Source organism: Lissotriton vulgaris, chromosome 6, assembly GCF_964263255.1.
Source record: "Lissotriton vulgaris chromosome 6, aLisVul1.2, whole genome shotgun sequence".
Taxonomy (NCBI): Eukaryota; Metazoa; Chordata; class Amphibia; order Caudata; family Salamandridae; genus Lissotriton; species Lissotriton vulgaris.
This window is the reverse complement of record NC_141694.1, coordinates 1,616,514,949-1,616,532,072: the sequence shown is the minus strand read 5'-3', so window position 1 is coordinate 1,616,532,072 and position 17,124 is coordinate 1,616,514,949. Positions and strand designations below refer to the sequence as shown.

General features: G+C 42.5%; 1 protein-coding gene across 2 annotated transcripts in view; it reads right to left on the bottom strand.

Annotated features, from left to right (window-relative positions):
- Positions 1-17,124, bottom strand: part of SRBD1 (S1 RNA binding domain 1) — an 855,271-nt gene that overhangs the window by 671,534 nt on the left and 166,613 nt on the right. The window contains exons 3-4 of one of the 2 annotated variants that reach the window (XM_086927787.1): positions 15,797-15,968; positions 6,157-6,294 (exon numbers count right to left, since the gene is read on the bottom strand). In XM_086927787.1, the coding sequence (XP_086783913.1) occupies positions 6,157-6,294; positions 15,797-15,968 (310 nt within the window). The remainder of the gene's footprint in view (positions 1-6,156; positions 6,295-15,796; positions 15,969-17,124) is intronic. The other variant, XM_086927788.1, reaches the window with a different exon arrangement.

Below are 17,124 nucleotides of genomic sequence, written 5' to 3'. Positions count from 1 at the left end.
TGCACCCAGCACACAGCTCCACCGAGGCACCCACCACACAGCTCCACAGATGCACCCACCACACAGCTCCACAGATGCACCCACCACACAGCTCCACAGATGCACCCACCACACAGCTCCACCAAAGCACCCACCACACAGCTCCACCGATGCACCCACCACACAGCTCCGCCGATGCACCCACTAAGCTCCACCGATGCACCCACCACAGAGCTCCACCGAGGCACCCACCACACAGCTCCACCGAGGCACCCACCACACAGCTCCACCACTGCACCCACCACACACCTCCACCGATGCACCCACCACACAGCTCCACCTACACAGCTCCACCGATGCACCCACCGCACAGCTCCACCGATGCACCCACCACACAGCTCCACAGAGACACCCACCACACAGCTCCACCGATGCACCCACCACACAGCTCCACCGATGCACCCACCACACAGATCCACCAATGCACCCACCACACAGATCCACCGAGGCACCCACCATACAGCTCCACCAAGGCACCCACCATAAAGCTCCACCGATGCACCCACCACACAGCTCCACCGAGGCACCCACCACACAGCTCCACAGATGCACCCACCACACAGCTCCACAGATGCACCCACCACACAGCTCCACAGATGCACCCACCACACAGCTCCGCCGATGCACCCACCACACAGCTCCGCCGATGCACCCACCACACAGCTCAGCCGAGGCACCCACCACACAGCTCCACCAATGCACCCACCAAACAGCTCCACCAATGCACCCACCAAGCTCCACTGATGCACACACCACTCAGTGCAACCACAGCATCACTCAGCGCAACCACAGCATCACTCAGCGCAACCACAGCATCACTCAGCGCAACCACAGCATCACTGGCTCAAATATGTTCTTTCAATGTTTCAAGCTGTTTTCAAGCTTTCACGCTTTATTACAAATCACAAAAAGATGTTAATATTTCACTTCTGTTCTTGGATTTTCGTCACAATAAAAAACACTGAACATAATCTTCACAAAAGTTATTTACAAAAGTTTAAGCTATTGCCATTACAAATTAAATAAATTATTTAAGTATTAATTATTTTAAAAAATTGAAAGCCATTGTTATTTGTAATATCAATACATCTAAGTCACGTAAATACAAAACATGTTGCATTACAAATGCTATAGGTGTCACATTTGCGAAAGTTATAACTATTGGCATTGTAAGTGACAAAGCTATTAATTTAGCTATTTTAAAAAATAACACAAATAAAAAAAAATCATTTATAAGACCAATAGCTCAAACTTTCCTAATGCGAGCCCTATTGCATTTCCAATGCTTGTTTTCTAAGGGAGGGAGGGGGGAGAACACCGACTGTGCTCAAATTGGGTTAGCATTGCGTGGGAGGGGGAATGGGGGGGATTTCTGAGATTCTATGTTTGATTTTAATGCTTTTGTTTTTTTGTTGGCTAACGATGACGCTTATGTTTATGGCACACACAATGAGCAATGCAAGACGACGAAATCTGGCTATAAGCACTATAATTAGAGCAGGACTGGACACCATAGCTACTCATTTCTTTCCATTCTCCTATAATACATGGAAGATAGGTTGAGGCTCTTATTCTGGGGACTCAATAACCAACGCAAAATCAGAAAGGTTCTGTCGTATCTCACTAGACACACCATTGATGCAGTGCTTCTACAGGAAACGCACCTCCCAGTAGCAAACCTTCCCCTAACCCAAGGTAGGATTTGTGGCACTTTGCATGCTGCAGGCTTCACCATGCATGCTCGGGGGTGTCCTAACCTGGATTAACCCCAAAGCCCAACTCACTCTACAGGAAATGCATACTGATGTTGACGGTAGATATGTCATATCCAAATGTAAGGGGAGAGGCATGGAATGCATACTGGTTAATGTATTTGGCCCTAATCATGATTAGCCGCAGTTCTTCCAGGATGTTTTGGCCATATCTCGCTTACCACAGATATGGGGGAAGGAAGGGGGAGGGGAGTGGGGTAGGGGGCGATTACAACTGTGTTCTAAATCCGGATTTGGACTGCTCTGGGGGCTCACCACGGCGCCGTTCCATGGCTCCTGAGGTCATTATCAATGCCATGATGGTGCTAGGATTGGTAGACGTCTGGCGCTCTCACTGGTCTGGGATGGGAGGCTTCATGCATTATTCTCATACGCACAACTTACAAACTAGAATTGACTATTGTTTTTTAGCGGGATCAGGAGTTGCGAGGTCTTTCCCTGCACTTACTCAGATCACTCGCCCATATTACTCACGCTTGCATCCCCTATCAAGCGACCTCAAAAATCTGGGGCACATGGAATGAGAGTAGAGGTTTGTTATGTACTCCTGTCAGCCTCCCTCCTTCCCATGTGGTGGACGACGAGGATATTTAAACGATCTACATATGGAACAATGATATGTGCCTCTTGTACTATAACTCAATGCCTGAACTTGTATCTGTACTGTATGTCACGTTTATTCGAAGTTAAGATCGATGCGTTGTACTGCACCTTTTTTTGTTGTATTTTTTGTTTTATGTTATTCTTTGAAATAAAATATTTTCAACAAAAAAGCTGATGTATTTTTGGTCAGCCAAAGACATTTTCAAGTATATTTTTACAATAAAAATAGAAATTATATTTTATCCGTAAGTGTGCCTCAATAATAGGTGTAACGAATTCAGCCCTAAAAGCGTGGCAACATGTTTCTTCTTGTGCATGTTATTTCTTTGTCTCACACCAGCATGTTTGTAAGTCAGGGGAAACTTAATATTTAACCAAAACACAACAGACAGACCACTATCAAACTGAGATTCTAACCCCTTTAAGTTAATTTAAGATAGAGGTTGGTCGTTGACCATGGGAGTTTGAAAATAAACTTCTATTATTTTCCCCTTTTAACACAATTCCTGCCCTGTCTTTCTTTCTTTCTCTCTGCTCTGTCTCTTTCCCTTCCCTTTATCTTTGACATTCTTCGCCAGGGTAGATATACTCTCATGGGCTGCTCAAAGTCCTCTAATTTCTGGTGTCTGTATTCTGTTAATTACATTCAGATTATTTCATCTTAAATCTTGTTTTGTCTATCCATCCTTCTTTTACGCAAAGGAAACAATTGATGGACGGAATGCTAGACAATGCAAACATTCACCCCCCAGTCACAAAGATCTGGGTTTAATCCATCATTCTTTTGCTCACCACACCACCCCAGTTTGGATCCAGCCATATGCAAATCAGTCTTGACCCTGTTACTTGTGGGAAAAGTCCATCCCGAACTGCCAAGCCAGGTCCTCCCCGGACCGGAAACAAGCATCTTGGGACCTGTTTCAGGGCATCGCCCTTCATAAGCCAGGATAGCTTGAATCCAGTGGTGTGGTGAGCACGGGACCCACATCTGGGCATACCCTTCCTAGTTAGGGTGACATATACAAAAAAAACAATTGATGGACGGAATGCTAGACAATGCAAACATTCACCCCCAGTCACAAAGCTCTGGGTTTAATCCATCATTCTTTTGCTCACCACACCACCCCAGTTTGGATCCAGCCATATGAAAATCAGTCTTGACCCGGTTCCTTGTAGGAACAGTCCAGCCCGAACCTCCAAGTCAGGTCCTCCCTAGACCAAAAACAAGTGTCCTGGGACCGGTTTTCAGGGCATCACCCTCCATCAGCCAGGCCAACTTGAATCCAGTGGTGGGGTGAGCACAGGATCCATGTCTGGGCATACCCTTCCCACATAGGGCGACATATACAAAAGAAACTATTGATGTGCATGTTATTTCTTTGTCTCACACCAGCATGTTTGTAAGTCAGGGGAAACTTAATATTTAACCAAAACACAACAGACAGACATATACAAAAGAAACTATTGATGGACGGAATGCTAGACAATGCAAACATTCAACCCCCAGTCACAAGGGGTCAAGACTGATTTGCATATGGCTGGGTCTAAACTGGAATGGCATGGTGAGCAAAAAACGATGGATTTAGGCCCAAATCACTGTACTGGTATGAATGTATGACATTGTTCTGCATTCTGTCCATCAATTGTTCTTTTTGCATTTGTCATCCAGAGTGGGACGGGTATGCCCAGACGTGGGTCCGGTGCTCTCTATGCCACTCGTGTCAAGCTATCCTGTTTGATGAGGGCTGAAAGCCGTACCCGGTCCAAGGATGCTTGTTTCCAGTCCAGGGAGGACCTGGACTGGCAGTTAGGGTTGGACTGTACCCATTGGGTGCAGGGTCAAGACTGATTTGCATATGGCTGGGTCCAAACAGGAATGGCATGGTGAGCAAAAAAACGATGGATTTAGACCCAGATCTCTGTACTGGGGTGAATGTATGACATTGTTCTGCATTCTGTCCATCAATTGTTCATTTTGCATTTCCTTCTTTTACAGCAACAGTGCATATTTACAATAGACAGACTCTTGATCAAGGGACAAGGCAGTGGCACTGACACTGACCAAGATGCTAAATCTGAGAATACTTTAAGATTCCAATCCCAAGGATATTATTGTTAAGACCCAGCGACATTGAAAAGACCTGTCCTCAGGCCTTTGCAATAAGTTTAACCTATTTAGGTTATCTGCCCGTGTTTTTAACTGAGGGATATCCTGTTTGGGTCCCTGAGTGAGTATTTCACTTATTATTTTTAGCACCTTTGGTGTTATTCACTGGTATTGTTTGTGTACTACAGTGAAGGTGACATTTCAAGGTTGTCCCAATATTGATTTGCATTGATGAGACTCTATTTCCACAAAAAGATCAAAACGCCACCGGCATCAAATACGCAAACAAACCTGCTAAAAGCCTAACTCAGGCACAGATTCACCATAATCCTTAGACAAATTAGTACTCATGGTTGTTTGTTGTTTCTTTTCCCTTTTTTGTTGTAAATATGTATAAACTATAACTATTCACATTAGTGGTTCTTTCTTCACAAGGGACACAGTGCACTTTATCATTTTCTTTGTGTATTCATATATACTGTAGTAATATGCTACAAAATATCACGAAACTAATGACTTTGAGTGATGGCTATATTATTACCAACATTTGTTCGGAAATAGTTTTGGTGCTATTGAAAGGATTCCTGTTAGCACGGTAATTGTTTATAGCTATTGTTGCTTCTAAAATCATATGAATTTTGAGATATTATGATGCCCATGAGAACCACAGTTCTTTTTCAAATCTCTCTTATATTAGTGGCATTCCTCCTCTAAGTTAATACCTTTAAGTTGAACATAGCCTAATGAAATGGGTGCATTATTCCACTGAGCCACATTACCCACATTGTTGAGGACAGTATACCCCATCATTAGGAAAATGTGTAGGCTCTTTTCAACTGGTAGACTAACATTTCAAACAGGAATATGTTGGAGGCAGGTACTACGTTTACAATTTACCCTACCTAGACCCTCTCACATCACAGAAGGGTCATCCCTCATTACTACCAACTCATGCTAGTATGTCCACGTCTTAGGAACGGTAAGTAGCACCTGAAAAGGTCAAGAAGAAAGACTACCATTCTATTCCTATTTTCTTTTTTGGAAAAAACTAAAGTACTGAGATGAAGCTGAAATATCATAAGACTTAACTCTCTTACTGAGAAACAAGAGGTTACAACAATATTTTACACAGATTTTCGTAAGTGCAAACAATGCATTAGAATGATTTGGGGTGTGATTTCAGAAAGGGTTTTGAAGCCAAACTTCACAATCCTTTCCATTTAAAAAGCATCTACATTACTAAAACAAAGAAGTGTTTGCCAGTCATGGCTGCCTACGTTAGGAGGCAAACAAAGCCAGGAGGCTTGTCTGAAAACCACAAAGATTGTTACTCAGGGACGATCATACTTAGCAATATGCTCCTTGAGTGATAAATATTTCTCCGATATTGTACTGTTTAGCGGGCCTTATTCATCACATACAACTTGAGATTACATGTTTGTTGTAAAAATGGTTCCATAAGAGACTTACTGCAAAAGGACATGCAAGCACAATAATATCTGGATTGCATTGAGAAACGTTGTGCTATGTTAAAAGAATTATTATACATTTTTTAATGTATTTATTTATTATTTATGAAGACATCCATGTTTGAGTATCACCATTGTCAATAATAAGTAAATTAGTAAACAGTACCTCTTCTTTGACAGTTGGTGGTCTTGGTTGTCCATCAGCAGAAGTATCTTGTATGTTATCTGCATTTTCACAGGTCAATAATTGTCCTGGCTTTGTTAAATGTGCGCCGACACTTTCTTCATCACATTTTAAACCTCCCTTAAAAAGAAATGTATGGCAAGTTTAAAAAAACAAGTTGAATCACCTCATCCAAATAATCTGAGGCATGCTGGTAGAGTCCTCACATCATAATTGTTACAGTGCTTTCACAACAGATATTACCACCAAAGAAAAGGCATTTGGTTTGCTCACATGAAAACCTTTCTAACAGTTTCTATGTATCAAATAAACTAGTGGTCAATTAATGGCCTGTAGCAGGGCCGGACTGGGAACCAAAACCGGTCCTGGCAAAGTGCTCTGCCACCCTCCCCCCCGGGGTGGGGGGGAGAGTGGGGTGTCGCCGAGCTCTTTTCGGCCGATTTTGTTTCAGGGCCGATTTTGCAGCTATGCTGCAAAAACGGCCCTGTAACAAAAACGGCCCCCAGGGGCCCCAAACCGGCCCCCACCCGTTCAGCGCACCGGGGGATTGCCCGGTGCCCGCTACGGCCAGTCCGGCCCTGGCCTGTAGCCCCAAAGATGGAAATTATATATAAATATCCTTATCAGACCGCGTTCACAGGCCATACGGTAGGTCAGGGCTACTGGACTTCAACCATGGGGGTTGAGGTGATTTGCTACTAACGCCCCAGGAACTGCCCTACCATTGTTCTTCAAAGTGAGCCAAGTACAGCATATCGCAACGTGTGGAGGTTAAGCAGCCACATGCTTTTATGGAAGTTAGTGTGGAGGTCCTGCTTAGGACACAACAATCAACCAACAGACACTATAATGTTACGGTCCAGAAGAGAACTTGCCTGTAGAATATAGAAAGAAAGTACTTCAATGACATTACACATCAATTAAATATTACAAAATTCAAGGAATATAAAAGTCAGTCATCACGATCGCACTCCTTATAGGCTGTGCACCTGCCTCGCTCCATCTCTACTCTTACCCGGGTATTCCCTTTAGCTCTGGTTGTCACTGGCAATCAGAATGACATGAATTAGGCTCTAATGCAATCAACAAAACGCCCATGGTTTAATTGCTCTCAGTCTTTTGCAATATCTCACTCCTCCTTGGATAGAAGATATACTTCAAGGGTCTAAGGAACTGTTCTGTACCCGCTCTGCCCCTCGGCATAATTTATAGGGATCCACAGTGAGCCAACATACTTGTAGTCCCGGTCACATCAAGCAGGGTGTCCCCCAAGTTGCGGTGCCTGGCCTCGATCAAGTAGACATGGGCCTGGGCCATAGCAGTCCTTCAGGGATGCAGTTTTCTTTGAGCAGGTAAGGCCCGCGATTTGTCGGCCAGCAGTCTAAGTTACTCACAATCCAAGTATGGCCTAACAGTGGGAGTAGACCCAGACGGGTCCACAGCAGTCTGACAGATAAAAGGGACCTCTGCTCAGTCTGGTAGATGTAGCCCTCCTTCGGGTCTTTGTCACTCTGGAATATGCTGCCTCGATCAGGACAATAAGGAGCACTGTGTTGCAGTTCCTGACATGAACCTGGTGAGACACTAGGGTCCACAGGAACTAGGCTTCGCCGAAATCGTTCTCAAACTGTCTGCTTCTTCTAGGATTTCCCTCAGTCACCAGGAACGCATAGGGCCTTTCCGCTCCTGAATATTCTCTCCTCCTGTGAAGACAGGCACACTTCCTCCCTCTCTTAGCAGGCATGCAAGAGGTAGACTACCTTCATGCAGGTCAACAGCTACACTAGCATAGTTCCTACCCATCCCTTGAGATACCAGTCCTGAGTGCACAGCTGTCATTTGAGTACTCTGCAGAGAACTCCGTTCCTTTGTCATAAAGGACTTTGGAACTGGGGTAGTTCGGGTCCCACTTTTATGTACAACTCCTAGGCAAGGGATTTGGAACTAGTGTCTCAAACTGAGAACTGGCTTGGGGTGGTTCTCCTTTCAACTGTTTTCTCCAGACTCTTTTCCAAACACAATCAGACAGGAGTGAGGTTTCTCAGAGCAGGTAGCACTGGGGCAGACTTAATAATGGAGCCCCCAAAACATAGGCACAAAGAGGTATAAGGTTTTTGCAACTGGCAGTCAACAGCCAAACTGAAGGGGTAATCAGGCAAAAGCTAAGGGGGAGGCCTTATCTGTTGACTTTCCTGCCTTACCCAAGAGAGTCAGCAGTCTCATCCATCAACCATACCATCCACCAATTGACAGTGCTCAGAAAGACTAATCAGCAGCTATTTATTAACCAAAAGTGTCCAAATATTTCTAAAGGCAGGCATGTCTCCTTTTCTTTTACTTCAGTCTTAGTTTCCTCCCTCCTGCTACAGGAATGCAAGCAATAGACTTCAATTGAGCATAATCCTGAATGAGTCCAGGTCAGGCCTGAATGAGTATCACTGATTTCCATGACTCGACCTCAACCACTCACCATACACGTGCTGCACTCGCTACACATACAGACAAGCATACGGGATGTCAGTACAAGGCCCAGGGACACACACAGAAAGGGAACTTTACACAGGTGGGCCGGTAGGCCTCAACCCAAGTGATCCAGATAAAAACGTCCGGTTTCAATACAGATTACTCCTAATCAGGGAATGCAGCCATCAACGCTGTACGCGACATACCCACAACAGGGACAGTAGTTCACTGTCAGTTCTAAGGGCACAATTAGTGAACTCCTCCAGGTCACATAACAGGTCGCAGTCCTCTCATAATCAGTTGCACACCTGCTTATATTAGCGTGAAATCATGACCAAAAAAATAAATCAGGATACCGGATAAACATGCAGTTTTGTACTCAAGGCAGGGGAACACACATGTATACAATGCGGGGAATATCGTGGAAGTTATGCTTTTGAAAATTTTCCGAATTTTGCCACAATTGGACAAATTATTTATTTTTAACATGCCAATAAAATGCCATCAAAATAGTGTATTTTCTTCAGAAATTTGATTCAACGATATTCTATTTTGTAGAATAGAACAGAACTTATAAAGCGTATGGCTACCCAAATTGTGCTTCCCAGCCCTAATGTAATGATATGAGTTACTGAATTAGAGGAGAGTAGGACAGAGTTAAGAGAAGATATGTCTTACATTTTATTCCTGAACCTAGTGAAAATGTCCTCCAATCTGAGGCTGGTAGGAAGAGTTTCAAAGCCTAGGTGCGAGGTAGGCAAAAGACCTGTCCCTACTTCTAGCTTTCTTAATTCTGGGGACAAAAAGAAGTCCACAATTTCTTGATCGCAGGTCCTTATTAGCATTGAAGGGGATGGCATTTGCAGCAGAACAGATGGGCCTGTGTTATGCTTTGTCTGATCTAAAATGCATAGTGCTTTAAATTGTACTCTGCAACTTATGGGCAGCCAGTGAAGCTTTTGAAGTATAGTGTCAGCCGATTTTGTTTTCGGAATACCTAACAGTATCTGGTCAGAGGCATTTTGACTGATCTGAAGTTTATTTATCTCTGATTTTGGACTGCCTAGATACATCGAGTTGTCATATCCAAAGAGGGACAAGATTAGCCCTGGGATTCGTTGGCTATCCAGGGTCATCCCTAGGCATTTGACTTCTGACTTAGGCGATAGGCGATCTTCTAAGGGAGATGGCCAGATGATCTGATCTCAAAGTGGTGGATTATTTCCTTGGACCAGAAAATCGGTTTTACCACCATCACATTTCAGCCAGCTGGCTGCCATGCGGTCAGATACTTTTGCTAAGCAGCTCTTGAGTCTCATGGAAACAGAGTCCTTATTTGGCGACTGCATAACAATCAGCTGGGCGTCGTCCGTGAACTATTTCTTAAACACCACTCACCTGTTCTTTTGAAAATAAAGTGAAAAATTCACTTTTTTCTTTTTAATGCTACGTGGTCATTCTTTCTTTTTCATTTGTTTGCATTTAGCCAGCGAAAAGGGTAGGGAAGCAATAAACAAACTAGAATATACCCAGAGTTACCAACGGAGACAGGAGTCCAAATATCTTCTCATTGTGTACCCACGAAGGAGCACTGGGAAATAATTAAACAACATTACAGATACCAGGGCAGGTGAGCCACATTTTAAAAACATACAAAATTGTGTTCACGTGACGATCATTTATCCACCAGCCAAAAACTGAGAATAAGAACCACTCTGTGCCGTTGTACGGGGTTTCATAAAAAAATATTATTATAGAGTACCAGTTTTACAATTATAATGTATGTAAATGCTTGCAAGGAATATTACCCAAAGCAGCAGTGCCATATGTAAAAACTATGTCGCCTGATACAGCTTATTGCCCAAGCAGTAGATAAGGTGTTTCCATTTATGGCATTAAACATTACTGCAAGTGGGTACATCACAGCAGGACAAGTGAGCACTCTGGTAAAGTAAAGCAAATTCATCAATTTAGTAATACACACAAACAAAGAAATTCATGAAGGTGTGATTTTTACTTCATGTACAAGGCTGTCCTACCCTCAAGTCGCCACAAACTGCACTATGTTGCACACAACCACCAACTGCAAAGGACGTTACAATACACTGATTAAAAAATAAGGCTTCCCCTAAAAATTATATCTGAACACCTACTGAAAGACACTGCCAATAAAATTAAGATCATCTGACATTCTCCTACTTCTTCCAATTAAAGCAGCCCACTACACACACCGGTTGCCACACTTCAAATGTTGAGAAAATGTCAAAACTACAGATATATTGGGTTCGTTTTTACTGAAATCTGTTGGATGTGACCAGGATGCAGTTATTAGCAAATTGCAGCCTCACAAAATACAATTTTGAAATGTTAAAGTCCAACAGAACTCAATAACAGCTAGCCTCTTCGGCTTGCACACTTTTCTCCTACTCACAATGCCCTAGAAGCTGGAGGACAGTGTGCACAAGTAGGTTTTTCTGCATTTATCTGTAGCATGACTGTACAATGTAACTCTTTCGTTTAGTGCAACAGTGGGTTTGCTCTGTCCTTAAAACTGTAATCTAAAACTGTATGCACCCAATTAGCATATTTAAACTTCTAGAAAGGCTGTTTTTGTAGATTGACTAAGAAACTGAACCAATGGCATGAAAGTTAAAATTTGATATGCGGGCTGCTGCGTGCACTTAGATCGCCCACAAATAAAAATATAAAGCTTCAGAGAGCATCATGATAGCCTGGCTGTGATTAGGTTTGGGCAAAATTGGAATTACGGGTGTGAGAAATTATGCAAAATGGCAGTGCAATTGGTGACACTGAACATAATAAATAAAAGGTGTCATTTCAGGCTGTGACTCCATGTCCGGAATTCCAAGCTGCTCTGGAAGTCTCGATGAGAGCTCATTTGAGGCTTCAAGGTCAGTCAAGGCTCCAGGATGCCGGGTACGTTTTCTCAATGTCCCCCTCTGTCACTTGGTGTACAGAGACAAGAATCAGTAGTGAGCTACCTCTGTAGCAGCAGGACAAGGGTGTGGGCCACCTGCAGGTAAATTAGTTGCTTTTCCCAGATTTTGCAAGGGTCCTAGTAGCCACATACAACTAAGAATATGGCCAGTCTCTGTGGGGTGGAAAGCTATTCCAGGACCCCAGGCCAGCGATCCTTTAGGTCTGGCCTATGGTCCATATGCTGGACCTCCATGAGGCAGAGTATCCGAAAAGAGCTCCTCAGGCTGAAAAGTACCAGAATCGGGTCATCTACAAATGATTTAGCACCAGGTGTGCCACAAACATGCAGTGCACTAAGGGTAATTGGGGTGGCCCCTTTCCGTCTATGCTTAGTGTAGAGTTGTGGAATGTTTCTATGTAATATGGAACATGGAACTGGGTAGTGGAATGCATCTTACGAAGAAAGGAGAGTTGAATGAGACTCCACAGCACTGCAGGATTGTTACGGTGTAGAGAGAATGCTGACTTAGAGGTGTTCAGTCATAATCCCAAAGATGATACCTTCACTTCACTGGCTCCTCAGCCAAGCACATACACCAAATGTCCGAATGTGCTGTTCCTCTAGTACTGAACAAGATTACTATTGCAACATCGCATCATTAACAGGTGTTTGGACAGAAAAGTTCCCTGAACAGTGCTGGACGTGTACCCCTACCCCAAGTGCCCCAGATGCATGGATATCTGCATCCCTGGTACTGATTTTTTGTCAAGGTGAACACAGATCAGCATGGAAAAGTCCAAGATGGGAATTGTGACTGAAGTCCCCTTGAAGATTAACTTGGTGATTGCAAGCATGGGAGTGTACCACTGTAGATTACAGATGCTGAATCGACATCTGCGAGGCACAAAGTTTTTCAGGGTAACTTTTCCTTATGTTAATTGCTGTTGACCTCTGGTAGCCATTTTTGGATAAATTACATAGACTGAAAGGGGCCTTAAGATCTCGTTTGTTTATATGGGTTTTTCTTTTAGCATTTTCCCTGAATACTAACACACCCCATGTAAGGGTCCCATATTAATTGTCAAATGTTTTGTGCCTTCTTGATGATTAGTTTTTTCTTTAGATTTCTAATTTGGTTGGGCAATTCACTTGTTGTGTTCTTTTGCCTGAACTCAACACACATTCCTTTGGGGAATTGCCTGTTTCATATACCATTGCCACTAAGGGTAGGGAACTGTGTTGTGATCTAACTGGATTGTGTTTATTTAGTTGGTAAGGTATCGCTCCTCTTAAAATAATAATAGTTTCATACAGATGACATCATCCCATTTTCCCACTCTAAATCTATTGATAACAGGACAAGTGTGGCCAGATTTACAGCCAGGTAAAGTCTGATTTGAACAAAAAAAAACATTGTTCATATTCAAGATAGGGCTGTAGAAGGTATTTAATTTATGGCACCCAGGGGATGCTACCAATACCAAAAAATGTTGAAGAGTAAACACACTGGAGAATTCATGGTTGCGTGACTCATATTGCCACTGCAAGGATTTGGAATGCGAGTGCATGAAATGATGCAATTACTTCTCAGTAATATTCGTTACTTTGAATACATTTTTTCTCATAACAATACTTACTCCTATGACATGTCCAACCACTTCCCAGGAAACACATGACCTAGCTCGAACAAACCAGAAGGTGTAGAGAAAAACTTTCTCTCCATCCCTCCCCAAGCCCTTACCACCATACTGTTGATAAAGAGAGTCAGAGTCCAAAACACATTTTGCATCTTCCCAAGCTGAAATGTGAAATGGGTACTGGCTGGGAAGGACACAAGCAATGGTACGAGAAGAAAGATATTCAGAGTAATGAAGATTACCGGTAACAAATTGAATTATTACCTCCTTAACCGATTTCCTCGTACCACTACTTAGTCCTATGAAGATATACAATAGCTGAGCAAGAACCTGAATCCTCAATAAATCAGGCAAACTCTTGGTTATGGCAAACAAAATCTGTTTTATTGCAAACTGAAAAAGTAAAAATAGTTTAAGAAATAGCAACAGCCAAAATCCTAGACCCAAAGTCTGAGGAATCTGTACTTCCCAAATGCAGCCTATAATGAGAGACAAAAGTAGATGGAGTGGCCCAAGTGGCTACTTTACCAATGTACATAACATAAGCTCCATCAACTCCGCCCAGGAAGCTGCCATTCCACAAGTGGATCTTCCCTAAACTCAACTCTGCACCTGCACATTTTGTGTACAACTGGCAATAGAAATCAATGATTTAATCCACCTACTCAGGGTAGAAGCCGCCTGTCCATGACCGAGAACACCAAATAGACAAACAAATTCTCTTATTTTCTAAAATCATGTGATCTGGAAGAATAGATGTGTCACTTCTCTCATTTTCTGGTGAATCCGGTTGTCCTAGTAAAGGACAGACAACATGGTCACAAAATCATATCAGCCAACATTTTGGGACAGAGTCCCATTGTTTTTCCTATCTTGCCTTTCAAATAGTCAGTTGGGTTGAAACTCATTTACTGTCCCTTTCAACAACTTACATTTGGCGGAAGGACAGTATTTTGGAAAACAGATTAAGCAGAGTTTTTCATTCTTTCCAAGACTTCTGTCTGGATCAGAGTATGAGAGAAGTGACAAAGTGCTAGGTACATCGCCCTCAATTCCCTCCAATTCGAGGAGTCAACTCTTTCCTACAGAAGCCACCTCCCCTGGATTAATGATCACCTTAAGACACTCCCACAGCCAATTAGCTGGCATCTGTACTATTGGCACAATAAAATGGGTTGAGGAGGTAATATAAAATTACCAAACTAACAAAAGTCTGGACACCCACTAGGCTACAAAATAGAATTACATGACTTCATGTAATCCATGGGATCTACCAATAAAAATTAAGCTTGGCACGCATTTGTCGCTTGCAGTACTAATGTGTGAACAGATATAAAGATATAAAACCATGCAATAATGGGAGTGGTCTCCAGTGTTATTTCTTATTTTGTTTCCCCCAAAATTCACTCACTGCAGGTCTCAAATAATATCTACTGGGCAGCTAAATAATGGATGAGGAGATTGAGATGCCCCAGTTTAGGAAGCAGTACCGGTACGTAAGAAGTACTACAGACAAGGGTCTGGGAAGAAGCATACCCTAACGGAGTCTTAGAGATATAAAATAATTCGGCATGTTGAAAGAAGTCCGGGGAGTGGGAAAAAGAGAAGTTTAGCAGGCTCCCTATTACTACTTCAGATATCGGAAGAACAAACAAAGGCAATGAGGACAGCAGAACCTGAGACAGCAAGACAGTGCCATGATTTACAATTTACCGGTGCAAAGTGGGATTACGTCCTTTGAGAACCTATATGTAGAGGTCAACAGCAGATCAGGACGAAAAGGTAATGTTCCACACTCAAGAAACAGTATGCCAGTGTTAGGTTTTGATTATGAAGCAGCGCATTAACACAGTTCATTAAACATGGAAAATGGAAGCTAGAGCTGAAAACTACTCATTGCAATAGAAACACCATTACAATAGCACTTTGAATGACACTTTCTTTGTGACTTAAGGCAATGTAAGGATTGTTGTATTGAGATGACAATAACTCAGTAGGCCATTCAGAATAGCAGATTTTAATGTACACATTTCAACAAAGGATATTAACCGCATCGCTGCTGCGGCGATTTTTGCGCTGTGCGGCAATTTTAAAATTACCGCGATACATGACGAGCTCAGCTCGTCATCAGCACACGCCACCCGTGGGTGATGACGAGCTGAGCTCGTCATCAGCATCGAAGGGGTTAAACATTAACGCTTCAAGAAAGATATTTTGGAATACTCCGCATGAAATTCTTTAATACTTAAATACTTAAATCAGATTGCTTAAAGACCTTCAGTGCCTGTAGAACTTTCATCCTGTGAGTATTAAAATAGATTAAGAATATTCAAGCAGGGGGGCTTTGATAATCAGGTGAGTCATGGATGTTATGTGGAAGGTTCATCTCATGGATGTTGTGTGGAAGGTTCATCTAAAATTAATTACTTTGAAACATCCAAAAAATTACAAAAGTGTTAGTCATAGGCATAGCATCATAATATTGAAGAAAAGAAAAATTCCCAGAACTACGTGGATGATAGACTCAAAGGGTTTACCATATAGAGCACTTGTAAATAGCTTTTATTTAGAATAACCTTACTTTTCTGTTTCTGGCAGCAGCAGGTTTCCTTTTCACTGGTGTTTTCTTTGCTGGTGCTCTTGGTTTCGGAACTTTTGCTACAGTAGTTTTTTTCTTAATTGCAACTTTCTTTTTTTCTGGTTCCCACTCATCATCATCCTCAGGAGAATCGGAGTCTGAGGACCTGGAATCACTTAGAAACAATTTATCAAATTATGGAACCAGTTGTTATTTTTGTAAGAATTACTTTTACATGCTTCAATCTTATTGCATATTCACTAGAATTACTTATACCCATCCTCTCATAGAGAACCTTGTGTATTGGTAGTAAATTCCATACAATCATGTTTGCTACAAATAAATAGATTTCAGTATAATCATTAAATAGTTATGCAGTGATAAACCTGGTACACCAGATTAGGGCTGAGCCATACACAGTTCATATCATTTGTGCTGAATACTGCAGTTTTGGTGAGCTTACTTTCAAAATGTAGGTATAGTAGCCTGGAAAAGAACAAAGGTTATTTCTTCAACACTATGCAAATTAAAGTGTCCTCATGTTGGTAAAAATATTTGGATTTCAACAACATACAACAAATAAAAAATAATTTCAGCACTACATTACTAGCGAACAAGTTACTTGCCTTCGGTAGCACTTTATCTGGTAGAGACTCTATCTAGCAGCAGATTCATTACCACACAGTTAACCCCAGGAGTCAGGCTGGATCCGGAAATTTATTGTGAACAGTACTCCTGCACGCAGGTAGGTGGATTCATTCAGCTCCTCATGACATCATCAGCATTGTCTGCGCCATAAGTGATGTTCAGGTATGGAAAGCTAGGGACCTGATAGGGGGGAATGCCCTGTCCCTAGAAATCCGTTCCCAGAGCAGGGAGGATGGGTAGATTGATAAGGAATCTGCAGCTAGTTCACTATCAGATAAGGCGTTACCGAAGGTAAGTAAGAAATGCGTTACTTACCTGTAACTGCAGTTATCCAGTATTAGTGTCTTTCATAGATTCACATGCCTGAATCATTCCCCGTCGTCGAGACGGGAGCCTCCGGTACATAAAAAAGTAATGTCCTAAGACATACATAAAGAGAATAGGTCTAAGGGTCTAACCTTAGTAACCTATCTAGGTCCTTATGCAGGAAGGACCAAATAGAGTAGGCTCCAGGGTCCCACCTTGGTAGCCTATCTGTGTCCTTTTGTAAAAAAAGGACCAAAACAAAAGGAACAACCAATCAGCTACTACCTCCCTCTAGAACCTTCCTGTGAGGAGCCTCAGTCTCTCAGATTTTCGTACGCACCAAGTTGGATAGGTGTAAACCTGTAGAGAGAGGTGAG